At 37.2% G+C, this 17,075-nt stretch overlaps 1 protein-coding gene across 2 annotated transcripts in view; it reads right to left on the bottom strand.

The window, feature by feature from the left end:
- Positions 1-1,644: 1,644 nt before the first annotated feature.
- NUP160 (nucleoporin 160kDa) overlaps positions 1,645-17,075 on the bottom strand; it is a 36,706-nt gene continuing 21,275 nt past the window's right edge. The window contains exons 21-36 of one of the 2 annotated variants that reach the window (XM_004682811.2): positions 16,302-16,371; positions 15,889-15,987; positions 15,144-15,263; positions 13,934-14,029; positions 13,743-13,837; positions 13,555-13,651; positions 13,360-13,465; positions 11,245-11,405; positions 9,614-9,674; positions 8,806-8,916; positions 8,539-8,662; positions 7,351-7,452; positions 6,234-6,375; positions 4,883-5,008; positions 3,612-3,716; positions 1,645-2,704 (exon numbers count right to left, since the gene is read on the bottom strand). In XM_004682811.2, coding sequence (XP_004682868.1) covers positions 2,615-2,704; positions 3,612-3,716; positions 4,883-5,008; positions 6,234-6,375; positions 7,351-7,452; positions 8,539-8,662; positions 8,806-8,916; positions 9,614-9,674; positions 11,245-11,405; positions 13,360-13,465; positions 13,555-13,651; positions 13,743-13,837; positions 13,934-14,029; positions 15,144-15,263; positions 15,889-15,987; positions 16,302-16,371 — 1,705 coding nt within the window. In that variant the 3' untranslated portion in view covers positions 1,645-2,614. Of the gene's footprint in view, positions 2,705-3,611; positions 3,717-4,882; positions 5,009-6,233; positions 6,376-7,350; positions 7,453-8,538; positions 8,663-8,805; positions 8,917-9,613; positions 9,675-11,244; positions 11,406-13,359; positions 13,466-13,554; positions 13,652-13,742; positions 13,838-13,933; positions 14,030-15,143; positions 15,264-15,888; positions 15,988-16,301; positions 16,372-17,075 lie in introns of those variants that run through there. The other variant, XM_012725712.1, reaches the window with a different exon arrangement.

Raw genomic sequence — 17,075 nt, 5'->3', positions numbered from 1 at the left:
AACAGGCAGATCTACAAAGTACACTGTTGAGAGGAGCAGCAGGCGGGTCAGGAGATGTCTGAAATGCCATGTGGTCACCTCCGGGGCAGGCGGGAATTGAACTCATGTGGAAGTGGCTTTAGCTTCTTAGTGCAGTGCTTTAACCCGCTGCGCCACCAGGGAGGGCCAATTCTCACCTAAACTTAATCCCCTAATCTACAGTTTCAGCCTTCCCCAAAGTGAATTTATATATATATATAATAGTTTATTTTTACATTTTTTGTGCATTTTTCCATCAAAGTGAAATTTTAAACCAACCATTCTAGAGTCTTGGAAAAGTGAAAGATCACATGTAGTCTACACAGACTATTAGACTCTACAGAAAATGTTTGTCTTCTTATGGATTGAGGTAACATGGTTGGAGGTGTTAAAAACTATCTCATTTGAGAGATCTAATTAGCTTTCTTAAATGACTCATGAGTAGGATAGCATCCCATTTAGCATGAAAAACGCACTGCAAGTTGTATCAAAGGGGAGATTTCTATAGCCAGGAGGGTGGGACAAGAACAAATATTTCAGGCAAACTCCTCATCCCTTTGCAAAGGAGGTTGACTGTTAGGCAGATTACCTCATTAATGTAGACCAAGAACTCCAGAATGATTGATTTAAAATTTCCAATCTTTTGAGAGAAGCTAAAAGTGCAATTAGGTTAATATATTAAGTCTCGGTGGGGACTGGTGTGAACAACTACATTTTGGGCTTTTTTTCCCACAGATTTATTTTTATTTATTTATGCCTACAAGAACTGGAGTCTAGGCCAGAGGTGCAGGGGAGTGAGAGAATTCACCAGAAACAGAGTGAGGAACAAAACAGGCTTATCTATTGAAATACACTGCTGAAGGGAGCAGCGGGGAGACAGGAAAGGTCTGCCACGCCGTGTGGGCTAGCTTCCTGGCAGAAGATCGAACTGGTTGATGATAACTTGATAGCTCTAAAACTTTAATCCCTATTCCACCAGGGAGGCCACTCTTTTTTAACATAGGGAAGCAAAATTTGCCACCTCAAAGTACGTCTCTTTGACATCAGGATCATTTTAGGCTATTGCCAACTATTAAAGTAGCATAGTCTAGAAAACAGAAATGTGGGCCCAAAGTATCAAGAAAAAGTAAAAACTCAAGTATCTTCTGTCCTGGCTTAGAATCAAAATGACAAAGGTAGAAGAAGGAGCTGAGTTGGCTCCAGAAAGGGTTCAGTTGCTGAACACCTGCAGTTCAAGGAAAGAAAAAGTGGACAGTGTCTTGTGAAGTCAGTATGGAAACCAGTATTTTGATAGCAAGGCTGATGGATAGATTTCTGTAACAGGATCAGTCTCAAGTATTTCTTGTCCTCAGAAATGGCTACAACAGGATTTGATATTTTTCAGACTGTGGGTTATGATCCATATTCAAGAAAACATTAGGGTATATAAGTTAGGATACCTATTTGTGAAACCTTTCTTTTGGTTGCAAATGTGTACAGAGGTCAAAAATACACTTTTTGCTGTAGTTGGAAGCCAGGAGTTTAGAACCAGGATGGCTTTCTAGTGTTTAATTGCATCAATTATTTCATATGAATATATAGACCTAACATATAGTGCAACAGTCACCATTAACAGTAGCTCACACTGTTATTTCAAATATATAAAGTAAATATGGTATTGAGAATGTAAAAATTAAACGCACAACTATGGAAAATTCAAAGTCCAAGGGCATATAGGCAAATATCAAACAGATCATTTCCTTAAAAGATAAATTTTAATATACAGAATAAAATCCAAGATCTTATTTTTCATTTCTCCCAAATTTTTTGGTACAAGTACTTTTGAATCTGACTGGGCAAATTTGTGTTTTGGTCCAGTACATTATTAGACTAACTGTGATCAAGTCCAGCTTGATTATTGGAAATCACAGGCATTAACAGAATTTACTTGGAAAATCTCTTGCTTTTATGGATGTGATTTTCAATTTCTTCTTAGCTAAGAGTCTACTCAACTTTAGCCTCAGAAAAATAAGATAACTCCTTTAATGGCTGGTCATTTTAGTCTTTTTCTCGGCTAATTATTTGACACTTTATTGAAGATCATACAAAAAGTCCACAATAAATAATGAAAACAGTATGCAAAATCATTAGGCTTTTTTTGCAATACAGAAAATACATGTCAGTTTTGGACCAAAATTATCCCATTGAAATACAAAAAAGTGATAAGGAAGAATGAACGGATTTGCAGTGACTGCTTTGGTGGTCACTGACAACAAACCGACAACCAGCAGTTATTTTGGAAAGTGGATGTGGGCTTTAATTCGTAGGTAAAGAATGTCTTCGGTAATTTAAAAAAATATAAACTCTAAAAAAGCTTGTGAGTCATATACAAAAGCAGCTGCTTGAGACCAAGGTTGAAAACCAGAAATTGTGTCAGCACTGCCAGCAGGCGCAGGTCCTGTGACCCATCTGTTCTCTCTGGTGCAGAACACAGACTTCCGTGTTGCCCACCTCATGTGCAGGTGTAAAACCGGCCTGGAGTACAGGGCTCCCGAAGGAGAAAGTCTTCAGCCCCAAGAGGCACCAAGCGTTTTCGAAGGCCTGGCAACCAGCTTGATCACAAATTTCGACGATATAGTAAATCCCGTGTTGCCTTGTCAACCTTTTGCTGGTAGTCCTCTAATTTGTCAAGTATTTTCTGGGACAACTGTAAGGGAAACAAGACGCATTCCAGAATAACTCGAGGACTAAACAGGAAGTTGTTAATCACTTTAACTTCACCATCCAAATTCCAACTAAGTGTCAACCACCCTGCTTAATTTAACCACCATTCGGTCCAGGAGTCTGATCTGTGACTTTACTGATGAAACTAGACTTCTCTGACATATATTAACATTCTAATCCTGTTTTCCTAATGAATTTTCTAAATATGCAAACTGTACCAATATTTTAAATAAAAGCAATACGAGTTCTTAACCAGAAAGGTTGTATCTGATTAAACTAGTATTTAACAGTTGGGTGAACACACAGGATTAACATTTCAGATAATCTAACTGTAAATATGTTAACATCTGATTTGTATAGTATTAATAGATGAAACTGGCAGGGACACATTTGTCTTTCTCTCTTCCTGTTGCCTAACATCTGAAAAACAGCTTAAGAAGACAAGCATATAAAAACACGAGGAGTTTGTACTTTGAATCATTGACTAGTTTAAAATCATAATCTGTGAATTCGACTAACAGACTTGTAAGACTCTACTTACATCTGATTGTTAATTAAGCCAGTACTACAATGATTTGAGCAAAAGAAACATTATCATTTTATATGAGTCCCAGCCAAGGTGGCTGTACGTGCTGAGTTGACACGGGGTAGAAATAATTGCCACATTCTATCAATAGTTTGCCCTACAGGGTCTGCCCTACTAACCTGTAAACTCATTTAAAGAGTGGGCTGCATGCTGTTTGTCTCTTTATAATGATTGCCTACAGTTTTACTTAGCTCCTTTCCTTACTTATAAAGGAACTGGGGCAGCACCCTGAGGACACATTAATTGGCTTGAGAACTGACAAGCAAGCTGGGAGAGGCATGTCATCACAACAGGACACACTTACCGCGATGTTGTGACTGTTGGCACTGTTCTCGCCCAGAGCGTGGAGAAGCTGATCAATGGATGAGTATGGAAGCCATACCATGGGAGCTGTGGCAGAGAGTGGAAACTGAAAGGGAAATACTTATTACTGGAAGAAAACTAGAAAGTGGACCATTTTTTCTGGGTCAGTACATTCATACGTCTCCATGAAATAGTTTACTTTTTCACATCAGGAAATTCTGAGTACACATATAGACGTGCAGTTAGGATCCTTCTCTCCCTGTCCTTTTCTCAGTTAAACCAACTGTATTTTAAAATTCATGTCCTCTCTTATGTTAAAGGAGGCCTTATCCTAATGTATTAAGCTGAACACATTCAACAGAACTTGTCTCTAAATTGTTGAATGATGCTACTTCTAGCTTATAATCTAAAAATTTGAGTTATCTGGAAAAGTCCAACTCTTAAAGTTTAGAGAGCTTGCTCTAGTAGTGACCAGACTCAAATGTTAGACTGATACTCTATTTACAGTAAGTGTGAGTTTTGACAATTTAACCATGAAGCCTATATTTTCTCTTGGACAAAAACGATTGAAATAGTGGCTCAGGCCTCCCTGGTGGTTTAGAGGCTAAGTTGGCACTATCATGCTTTTAACACCGCAGTCTGAGTTCGATCCCTGGCCAGGAAGCTGACCCACATGTGATGTGCTGGACTCTCCTGCCTTGCCTGCTGTTCTCCTTAGCAGTGTATTTCAGTAGCTCTGCCTATTCTCCTCCCCATTGTGTCTCTTGTGAATCCTCTCACCACCCCCACACCTCTGGTCTATACCCAGTTCTTCTATGTATAAATAAACCTAAAAAAAAGAAAAAAAAAAAAAAAAAAAAAAGCTCAGATGCTGTTAAGGATTAAATGAGAAAACACTTATAGAGACTTAATATATAATAGCATTTTGTTTTCACTCTTTCAAAAACTACCTAAATGGGTTCCCAGGTGGTGCAGGGGTTAAAGGCTCAGAGCTATCAAGCAATGGCGAGCCACTGAGGCCTGAGTTTGTACCCTGACCAGGGAGATAACCCACATGGTGCAGGAGACCTCTCCATCTTGCCTTCTCTTCTGCCTCCCATCTGCCTCTGGTGAATCATCTCACCCTCCCCACACTTCTGGCCTAGAACTCAGTTCTTGTATGCATAAATAGTAATGGTTAAACTTACCATTCCATCATCCAATTTACTTTTATACCCTGAACTGACTTAGAGTGATAATACAGAATAAAAAAAGAATGTCCACATTGTCTACCTCAATTCCAAAGTACTGGTGTCCTTTTCCCAAAACAGCATCCACATATTCTGAAACCAAATCCACAGCTTCTTCTAAAAGGTCATAGTTCAAGTATAGTCGGAGCAACTCTGCGGCATCAACCTTCTGTAAAAAGCCAGTGATTAAAGACATTTGTCTGATTCCATCTTATGTGGGCACTGACAATGCAAAGATACTGTGTCCAAGTCAATGACATTTATATTCTCAGTGTAAACAAATGAGCACCTTGTTCTACTCTGCATCTTGGGAGAAGGGCTTTAGAGTCCCAAGGGCTCACTTACCTCTGGGTACCTTGTGAGCCTTATCTGTTAAGTGGTTTTCCTCCCTTGTTTTGTAATCTAAGACACATTTTATTTTCTCTCTACTTAAGTTTCCACATTAGCCAATCAACAAAACTTCTCAGAAATGCTGACTAATGAGTCAATATACTCAATCAATTCTCAGAAGTACACAAAGAACAAATATAAAAGACGTTTAAGAAAATCAGCAATTTTATACACTTTACATAATAAAATTGGTATTTAAGTCAGGGTATGAGAGAGTGAGTATAATAAGCTCAGTATTTGAAAGGACTCTATTAGGTTAATCATGCTTTCAGTACCTAATTTGATCACAATCTTTATACTGATCATCTAGCAGCCATCTCCACTTTTGAACTTAAAAATTAGGAGTTTGTTGGGTCCTCCCTGGTGGCACAACGGATTAAAGTGCAGCACTATGAAGCTCTGTGCAGTCACTGCAGCACGAGTTCAATCCCTGGCCGGGGAGCTGACCCACATGGCGCAGCAGACCTCTCTTGTCTCGCACACTGCTCTCCTCAGCAGTGGACTTTGTCAATCTGCCTGTTCTGCTCTCTTTGCTCTCACTATCCCTGCACCTCTGGCCTGTACCCCAGTCCTGCATGCATAAATAAATCTAAAAAAAAAGGAGTCTTAAAATACAGATTTCTGGATCCTAGGTCTAGATAATCTATATAAGTTTGGGATGGGATATAAGAAATTTATTTTTAATCATACTATTCAACTAATTCCTATACAGAACTCAATTTTGACAAAAACCTACCTGAAGAAATACTGTTGTAGTATTTGAAAACCACTTTACCCCCCCTCCCCCATGGAATAAACACTGTGTGAGGTATGTACTTACTCAATGTTTTAAATATATACTCATTGTTTGTGCCCTAAAGCAGGCATTAACTTAATTACTAGTTTGTAGAACTATAAATCTAAACACCTAGTACTTCATGTGCAATTTGAAGTAAATTTAGTGTTTAAGAAGCTGTCCAAAGTATGTAAGTCTATTTATTTCTTACCTTCTAACTGATACTTACTTTATAACTGTTTATAAGCCAATTTGGCAGAGGCACCCCATGGGACAAGAGCTTGTTGATCACACAGTGGTGATATAAGTTATTCTGGGCTTTGTATCTTTCTAGGTAAGTTGATAATAGACGCCATGCTTCATCTGTGGCACTTGAAAAAACAGAAAGGACTGATTAGTTTCGCATTCCTCATAGACATTTATAGCACCATTCAAAACATGTGTTCACAAGAAAAAAATCTTTAGCTCTCAACTGAATTAATATAGTTTGATGGTAACAAACATTAGGGTCACTCAAGAAACCAGATGACTAAGATTCCTTTATTTCTTTCCCTCTACCCACAAACTTATTCAACTATTTAATGCACTTAAATTTTTCTAAATTTCTAAAAACAATAAAGTTGGCTCAACTCACTGGTGGCCAAGCCTAATTAAAAAATAGTCATGTAGGTGTCTTGTAGTTATCTTATAATTCTTATTTTAATATTAATTATTGTATGCTAATTTTGGGGTTGAAAACTAAAGTCAAAGGACAGGACCTATAAACTGTAGACTACTACAATTCTAAAGTAAGTTTTAAGCAGCACAGTACAAATAGTGTAAACTGAGGACGGGAATTTCTTGAGGGTTAGTAAGGTTTGGCAGTAAAAGATCTGGAAAGAAAAGATGAGTTACATTCAGTTAATGAGGAACACTAGGGGAGAGTATACGGTGACAGGACAGCTGAAGAAGGTATGACAGAATGGGTGAGTGACACATTGCTAAACAGTAGTTACAGGTAAGCTAAAGAGGACCCCAAGACAAAACGCAGTGTAGGTTCAGGGGAAAGAATGGGGAGAAGCAACAGCACTCTATGAAGCCAATTAAATATAGACTTTTGTCTGTATGAGTACATTTTCTTGATGATAATATCCCCTTTCAAGAAGGGGAAAGAGAAGCAACATTTCATGGACAAAGGTGTCCTGGGATTGAATAACTATATGACATCACCCTGAATTATAAGCACTTCAGTTTCTACAAAAGCAGCCATAAAAGACAAAAGTAGTGAAATGATCACTAGATACCAATTTAAGCAGAGCAAGAACCATAGGCTGGAGGCAGGGAACACCTGAACTACAGGGCTGTACCTGGACTCCTTCGTGGTGATGACAGATGAGAGTTGGTTGGCTGCTAGCCAGGCCCAGGCTTCTGCTTGTGCTGCCTCTCCTCCAAATTGCAATTTGATACATCTGTAATGAAAACAGTTTCACACACAGTAAACTAATATGCTGAAAAACACCACCCTATTTTGTTACTAAAACAGAGATAAATGACAGATTTAGCTCTAGTCTCCTGTTGAACTCACTACTGGGATATTAGCTCACCTGTCTCTTCACAGTCCCACAACTGCATAACCCACACGGCCATCAACTGTGTATTTATTTATTTATTTTTTTAAAGATTTATTTATTTATTCATATGAAACTGGGGTACAGGCCAGAGATGTGGAGGGTGAGAGGATTCACCAGAGACAGACAGGGTAGCAGAACAGGCAGAGCAACGAAGTACACTGCTGAGGGGAGCAGCGGGCGGGTCAGGAGAGGTCTGCCTCGCCATGTGGATCTCCTCCAAGGCAGGCGGGATTCGAACTCATGAGGTACTGGCTTTAGCTTCTTAGTGCTGTGCTTTAACCCGCTGAGCCACCAGGGAGGGCCAACTGTGTATTTATTTTCAAGAGAAAACTGATAATGAATTTCTGAGTTTTAAAAATATTTCCAATTCACAAATTACTTGACTAACATTTAGGAATAAGTCTTCATTAAGAAGTACTTCTGAGGGCCTCCCTGCTGGTGCAGGGGTTAAAGACACAGCATTACCAAGTCAAGTCATTATCAACCACTAAAGCCTGAATTTAATCCCCGGCTGCCCAATGAGGTGACCCACATGGCACAGCAGACCTCTCCTATCTTGCCTGCTGCTCCCCTCAGCAGTATATTTCAGTAGATCCATCTGTTATGTTCCTTACGATCTCTGGTGAATCCTGTCACCACCCCCAACCCCTGTACCTCTGGCTTACACCCCAATTCTTATATGCATAAATAAATAAATCTTAAAAAAAAAAAAGAAAAAAAGAAATACTTTTGCTCACTGGGGAAATAGAAGTCCTAATGGAAAACAGGCCTTGTCAAAAATGGACACCACTATTTAACCCAGGTTATATCTTGTCATGGGGGAATGTGGGCCAAGGAATGCCAGATCATCTGACTTCTCAAGAAAAGTTTTAGATTATTTTTTGCACTAGAAAATTAAGACCATGAAAGAAAATGTATACATACTTGAAAGCAAGTCCCTCAAAGACTGGTGTTAAGGGAAGCTTAAAAGTCTGACAGAGTGATATGGCAGTGTCAAAAAGGCCAGCCTGAACCAAAAGCGTAACCATCTCTTCTGCTGATGAACTTCCTGTGGAAATGAAAAAGGATTTAGTGCAACCAATTTATTATGCAAATGAGCCCAAGCTTTGTTGATGTATATCTCAAACTAACAATGACATACTTTATTCCCGCTAATACACTGTCTACAGTCTGGTCCTTTTGAATTCTAACCTGCAACTGCAACTGCTGACGGATCGTGCTGAGCCAGAGTGAGGCGAATGCGAGCCAAGGAACACTCCTTCTCCAGATCTTCCAGTTCCAGGATTTCAATTTGCCGACTTGCTATAAATCAAAGGGAAGTATTTTCAGTTACCAAAGTACAGAGAGAAAGTGCCTATTAGGTTAGCTGAACCCATTGATTTCCAAAGGCACGGACATAGGGAGAAAACGGAGGCTCAATAAAAGCTCATAAAAAACAAAGCTGTGTCCCTTTCTCAACCACGCAGCTGCAATGACTCAAAGTAGCTAAGCACTACCACTGCAGCTGGGAGGTGCTGCCAAGACATATGTCATTCCATTTTAACTCTTACAACTGTGAAATACTGTTATCTTTATCAACAAGAAAGGAACATTCCCAAGGCAAGGGGCAGAATTAAAAGCAGGTGTGAGCTCAGACTCTTTATAGTTGGAAGTGGCTCCGTGGTACTATCACAGGAGTTTGAAAAAACAGATGACTTACATACAACAAGCAACAAATGCACACACTCCCTTCAAAGCATTTTCCTTTCCCAGACAGTTATATGAAGTGTTCAAAGGACTATCAGACAACCTTTACAGATTAAGATCCTGAAAATAAACCATGAAGAAGGAACTTTACAATATCTTACAATACAATCACTATATATGGTATACAGTGTAACATGATCTAACAACATATTAGAACTACTGGCTGTATTATATTACTATACTGCATCTAACTTCTTACATATTGAATACTACTGTAATATAATTCCTGTCCAGCAAAGAGTCACTGACTCACTTGGGGCAGCTGTACATTCTCCATCATGGTTCCTCTTAGGGGATGCTCCAGGGCGATCATACTAAAAAGATAAAACAAGATTTAACTGTGAAAAATGATTTTACTTTGAAACCATCAACTGCGATTCAGAATTTCAAATTCTCTCAATCTAAGTTACATTTACCTTAATGAGTATAGCTCTAAACAAAGATATTGTAACTATCAGACATAGAAATGGAGTTGCTTGCTGAACTGGCTCAGTTAGTTGTAATCTGTTCTTGAGTACAAGTACATGAATTTGATCTCTACATAAACCACTTAACTTTTCTTGGTTTCAGAATTATTCTTCACCCAAACCCAGGATAACAAGTTTAGTAAATCTAGCAACTATTCGACATTAAGTAATTAGGAGGCTATTCATCACCAAGAAAAACTCAAAGCGTGTGCCTTTTAAAACAATAGCTGAAGGACAACACAACATTAGTCACCAAAACAAGCAACTATGAGCAATGGCGAAAAAGGAGCCAAGAAAGTAGCTGACCTATTTCCTAAGAAATATTGGTATGAGGTCAAAGTATCAGCAAAGTTCAATATAGAAATATTGAGAAAACAATAGTCATAAGAACTCAAGGAACCAAAATCTCATCTGACTGCCTCAGGGGTTGTGTTTTTGAAGTGAGCCTTACTGATCTGCAGGATAAAGTTACATTTAGAAAATATAATTACTGAAGATACTCAGGACAAAAATGGCCTAACTTTCATGGCATGGATCTTATCCATGACAAAATATATTCCATGGTCAAAAAATGGCACATCATGAGTGAGCTTAGGTTGATGCAAGGACTACTGTAGGTTATTTGCTTTGCTTTATTTGGTTTTACTAAAAAACAAAAACAAAAAACAACTCAACAATTAGATTTGGAAGACCTCTTTTATCCAGCAACAACAGTTTTACCGAATCTGGAAGATGATGGTGGAAATCATAACCTGAAAGAGGCCACAGAAATGACTTGAAAGAGTAGACTAGTCTCTACAATGACTCCAAAGAGCATTGGGAAAGACACAGAAGAGGCTTGCTAATCTATGTTCTCATGCCATGTCTTAGAAAAGTGAAAATGCTGAAGACGCTTCAGTGTGAATAGGGGAAACTGATGGAGCTTCTCGGTGAAGGTACTAGTTCTAAAACGCGACCAGGGATGAGATAAGTGCTAATAAACAAACCAAAAAAGCCCCAGCTAGTATTACTGCATATTGCATTAACAAAAATGACTGCAAAAAAGAGCAGTTACTATTTATTGATCACTAGCCACTCACTGTAAGCAATATACACAAATTTTCTCATTTAACTCCCCACAATTCTGTAAGATAGATGTTATCATCATCACGTTTCCTTTTTTATGCAAGAGGAAAGGAAAACAATGAGCCTGAAGTTATAGTCAGGTCTAATTCCAAAGCCAACCTGCAACACTTCTTCATACAATAATTCTGAACTTGAGAATGAAGGGATACTAACAAGTAATTGCTGCAATAATAGTTCACAAATATACTAGTAAAATTTTTAGATAAATTGAAGCAAAACAAGGTAGTAGTTTTGAAAAATCCAAGCCAATTAAGTGAAATGATCCCCAAATTCCAGGATATAGTTTTCATACCACTGCACCAGATGCTGGCTGCACAATCCATGCATATTCTGGACGAATAAGTCGTAAGCAATTAATAGCTGCCAAGTAACAGTTGCCTTGCTTCTCGAGTCCCCGGAGAGTCCGAACCTCTCTGCCAAGACGCATTCCATACTCAAACATCACTGTGCCAGCTATCAGGCAATAATAAATTATACTTTAGAATTTCAAAAACATATTACTTTAGAGATACAAAGAGAATGTTACACTTACTAAATATTAAGCAAATTTGAATTTAATTTAAAAATCATAAAAAAAAATCATGTAGTACTGAGGATGTGAAAAATTGGAATCCTTATGCACTATTGGCAGTGAATCACCCTATGATTTAGCAATTACACCTGAGGATATATACCGCACAAAACTGAAAGCAGTGTCTTATAGAAACATTTATACACAGGTTCATTAGCAGCTACTCACAATAGTCAAAAGGTTGAAGCAATCCAAATGTCCACTGATGGATGGATAAACAAAATGTGTGTGTGTGTGTGTATCTCTATGTGTATACATTCATACTACATATATACACAATCATATGCTACATTTATTATTGAGTATTAAAAGGGAAGGAAATCCTGACAGAAGCTAATGGGCGAACTTCAAAGGCGTAAGTGAAAAAAGTTGGCCACAAAAAATATTGTATGATTCTATACAATAGAATAGATCCTATACAAATTCATAGAAGTGGAAAGTATAATGGTAGTTGCTAGGGACTAGGGGAGGAAGGAATATAAGGTCATTGTTTAATTAGTATAGATTTTCAGTTTTGTAAGAGGAAGAGTTTGGAGATTGGTCACAAAATAATGTGAATATATTTATTACTGAACACTTAAAAATGATTAAGAGAGCAAGTCTATATTATCTGTATTTTACCACAACTGAAAAAAAAAAGCTCAACAAAAATGTTGTAGAATGTTACTTTTAATGTACATACTAATACAGAAGACTAATTTCGAACTAGTCTTGGCCATGATTCAAGAAAACAATCTACAATTACAAACAAGCCTATAAATCTTCCATTCATTCTTTGCAATGAAAATCAGTAAGATATTGATAAAAATTTCTTTTTATGTTGGGGGGGGAGTTAACATTTTATTTATTCAAAGTAACTTTAATTGAAATAAGATTACATCACATAGGTTTCAGGTATAAGTCAAAGTCTGTAAATAATTAAAAAATTCTGAGTATAAGTGGTGTAAAAACATTGGAAGTTCCCAAAGGGAACCACAATGATTATACTGTGAAATGTGACTTAAGGCAGACAACAAGCGCTTCACTCATATCTGTTCTGACAAAGACTTCATTAGTCGTCATACAAATCCAAATTAAGATACATTCTCTACAGAAGTGATTGGCCTGTACTCTTCAGAAACATATGTGCCATAGAAGGTAAAGTGGTAAATAAAGCTAAAATAAGTGTTCCTGGTTAAAGGAAACTAAAGACACAATAGAAGTGAATTAACATGTCATTTACGTGAGGGCAGTATGGAGGAATATGCATAAAAAAATTATGAAAGTTGGTAAACTCTGTGTTTAAGTGTATCAAATGATAACATTACATCTAAATTTCATTCACAAGACTACATATCTTTCTTTTAACAATTATACTTAGGTTATATAAAAAAAAGTCTTTAACAGATAACAGCTTAAATATCTTTGCACGAAACGTCATGATGTATGCAACTTGCTCTTAAAAGATAAGCAAAAATAAACAAAGAAAAACAAAGGACAAAATGGTACAAGAACAAAAAACCAGGAACAGAAGCTCGAGATGCTACTAGAGAAAAATTAATATCCTTTGAACACTGAAAGAAGATACAAATAGAATGAAATCTCAGTGGACATCTCATGAAAAGTTTAAGATTAAGAATTCAGAGAAAGGGAGTAAGCGCTTAGCCTTAAAGCAAGCAGGTCATCTTCAAAAGGGTGAAGCTAATCTTGCACTTCACACAATTTCCCCAAATGCTTACAAAGAACACTTGCCCAATGATAAAGTAAAAATTACTTAAGTCAAACATATGATTATTTTTGTAAAATACAATTTAACTGATAAGGTTGCTGCCAACGAAGATTGCTATAACTGCTCACCCTTTCGGTAATTATGGCGATAGATGTGAAAAGCATATAGAAGCTCATAGTAGTTGTGAGTCATAAGGTCCACAGCTCTTGCACGGGATTCAATTATTCCAACAACCTGAAGAAGAGAAAACAATCAGGTATCAAAGTTAGTAGCCACTTTGGCAACCACTCTGGCTCTAGACATGGTCAGACAAATAAAATTACCTCATTATGCAGGTTCACATATGGAAATTCTACCAGATCCTGTAGCTGTGAGCGCTCACAAAGAACTACTACCAGCTGCCGTAAACAATCTAGCTGCCTAGAAAGAAAGAAAAGGATAAGGGTAAACTGTCTTAGTGGATTAAAAAGGGTTGCTAAATTGTCTCCTCTAAAGACTATGAGAGTATTACCTGCTGGAATCAGGAATCTGGGTTAAGGCTTCATAAGCTTGGCTATTGTGGCCCAAATCCAAATGATGTTTGAAAATGCATGTCCTTAAAGTAGCCTAATATAAAATATAGGTGGAGAAGCATAATAGAAATTATAGTAACACATTCAGGGCAAGCCAAAGAGGAACAATTAGATTACAGTTAAATCTTACCTGACTTTTCCAGTCATCACCTGCTTCAGTTATGGCCGATGTAGCCAACTGGATAACCAGTTCAGGCAAACCAACAACATCTAGTAGGCGCAAAACCTAACGACAAATTAGAAGATATTTCCACCAAAAATCAACATGGTAATGCATTTCAAACTGAATTACAATTTCAAATGAATTAGAAAGATAACAAGGTAAGATTAAATCAAGACAGAAATGACTTTCTTAATATTTAGGATTTTCCTTTAGGTTCTACTGTTGAATGCAGGACTGTTGTAGAACTTTTTATCAGTCCCATTGGTTCCCAATTCTGTCTTTATTGTTTAGTTCACAGTGGCTCTCAGTAAATATTTATTGAAAGAAAAAACAATATACTATAGGATTTTCCTATAGACTGCTTAGGTAATAAGTGATTTTATTTATTATTTTAAAATTTTATTTTATTAAAAAATTTATTTATTTTTGCACGGAAGAACTAGAGTGTAGGCCAAAGGTGCAGGAGGTAAGAGGATTCACTGAGACAGAGTGGGAAGGAGAACAGGTGGATTTACTGAAACACACTGCTGAGGGGAGCAGTGGGCAAGACAGGAGAGGTCTGCTTCCATGTGGGTCAGTTAGCTCCCTGATGGGGATAGAACTGGTGCTGCTGTGGCTGCAGACAGCTTCACAGTGCTGCGCTTTAACGGGCTGTGCTACCCGGGAGAGCCCCATAGTTTTTTTTTTAAGGATATACTTTTTGTTGAATTACAGTGTGTATACAAATCCCAAGTATGTGTCTAAGCCTATGTTCACTAAGCTCAGTCTGCATGTATGTAAATATTTACATAAACATACATATTAACTAAACCTTCATGTGACCAGCACCCACATTAAGAAATCATAAATGAGTGCTAAATATAACATTACTTAATTCTAGGAGACATCAGCAAGAGTACTATTAAGTGGTAAAATTCTAAGGCTAATAAAACTATGTAAGGGGAAATTCACTTATGTGAAAAAACATTTATCAAATTTGATTAAGAACAGATATTTCCTTAATTTCTCCAGGCAAAATTTCAGAAGAATTTTTCTCTTCACTGGAAAGAGAATTTGGAAGTTCAGGGAACAATTAAATTTTCATATTCTTTTTCTCTGATAAAAAGCCAAAGCAAAGTATTTCAGCTACATTTTTATACCAACTTGGGCAAAAGAACAAAACCATGACACAATATACCTTGTCGTAATACTGCAGTTTGGGTGTGGACACCACCTCGCCATCCTCTGTACGGATCAAGCGGTCCAAGAATTCCTCTTTGCCTACTTCAGAGGCTGCCTGACAGAAACATTCTAGAGCCTGGAGAAAGAAAAGAGTACAAAGTGACTAGAAGGGATCATTCCAATTCTAAGTGCTGTAAATTAGGGGCTCATGTAGTAAGGAATGCCAAAACAGAAAATAATTTAAGGCTGTTAAAGCTGCTTTCCTGCCCTCCTGTTACTATGCAGGTACCTTTCTTTCTCCTTTTCCAAATTATGCTGTCCTTCAAAATGTGAAAAAAAAAAAAGTGAAAAAAAAAAAAGTGAAAAAAAAAAAGGGGCTGTTTACTTTCACAATTCTGCCATTCAAAGTTCTGAAATATTATTTAATTTTTCTTTAATATCTCACTTTAAACTTAAATACCACTAGTTAAAACATAAGCTGATGCATGTTTAGTAAATGTATATACAAAAGCAAATAAAGCAGGATGTTAACATTTGTAGAATTTATGTGGTGAATGTAAATTCACTGTAAGCCTTTAAGCTTGTCTTTCTGTTTGAAAATTTATGTTATTATGGTATCGGGAAAAACTAGGAAATGTAGAAATACAATGAGGAAATAGGCAGCCTTAGTTTTTATTCTTCTACGCCATACCCTCCAATTTAGATGGAAACAAGTGTCTCTGATAGCACTGAAGTTGGTTCCTCATTCAGACACAGCTTACCTTCTGTCCCTCTCCCGTAACCAGGTAACACCGTCCCAGCATGAATCGGCAGGAACCAACATTGACTTGACACCAGGGGTGGAGCAGTTGAATATAGTCCTTAAAGGCATAAAAGATACTTTCTGATTAGAAAACAAATCACTTCTAAATTGAATCAAGAAAAAAAGCTGCATTCCTGAAACCACCTGATGATTAAAACCTATTCTTGTCAATCTAACAAAATTAAAACACATTAGAAATGATACTATCAAGTGACAATCTCTCTGGACTATTTTTTTTGGTGCAATTAAATTTAAATTTTTGTGGCTTTTATTATAAACCCAATTAAAGTACAGATGACATCTACAAAGAAAAGTACAGAAATCCCATTCTTTACAAGAATGATTGAAACTGAGATGTTTAACAGTACTCACCTGTAATTGTACATACTGACAATTTCCCATCAAACATTCTAGAAAGAGACAACCAGGGTTGCTAGGCCATCTAGTTGTTGGATAAGGAGATCTTTAAAACTTTTTGGGCAAAACTTATATATACACATGAAATAGTTTAATTTTTAGAAAACAAGGTAAAGGTGACAGAACACATCCTTTCCTCATACTATATATCCTTAATATCTCACGAACGGAATTAAAAGGTCATGTACTATACACCTCGTCACGTATATACCGTACTGTGGGCATAAAAAGTAGATTTTTCCCCAAATATGGGAAAGCTTACTGCATAATCTGTGTTAGTGGGGGGCTGTGTTCACATTCTGCCTGTGGAGAGAAGAGGCTGCAGAGAAGACGCTAGCCACTTAGCTTAGAGATCAGTTAACTATGGGGTAAAGCATGGAATTCACCCCTAGTGGTCATTCCAATTCTGTCTAGTACACTGCACAGGCATTTGGAGACTACTGGTGCTAACTGACAACAAGTACCTAACAAAGGGCCAGTATAGAGACGTCACTAAATATTTGCCTGATGAATGCTTTAAAAGGAATCTAGGTATTAAATAAATGTGCACCATACAGTAAGGTTCAACGTTAGAACAAAATATAAATAAGAAACTGTACGTAACTGAAAAGAATTCCTTGTTGGGGAATAAATATCTCTCAATAATCTTCATGTACAGGCAGAATAAGATCATTAGACTATTTATTTAGATATGGAAAATATTCCCAACAGGCTTTTACATGAAAGGAT

Source organism: Condylura cristata, unplaced genomic scaffold (genome assembly GCF_000260355.1).
Source record: "Condylura cristata isolate star-nosed mole 26May11 unplaced genomic scaffold, ConCri1.0 scaffold00015, whole genome shotgun sequence".
Lineage (NCBI taxonomy): Eukaryota > Metazoa > Chordata > Mammalia > Eulipotyphla > Talpidae > Condylura > Condylura cristata.
The sequence above is the reverse complement of the archived record's forward strand: the minus strand, read 5'-3'. Positions and strand labels throughout refer to the sequence as shown.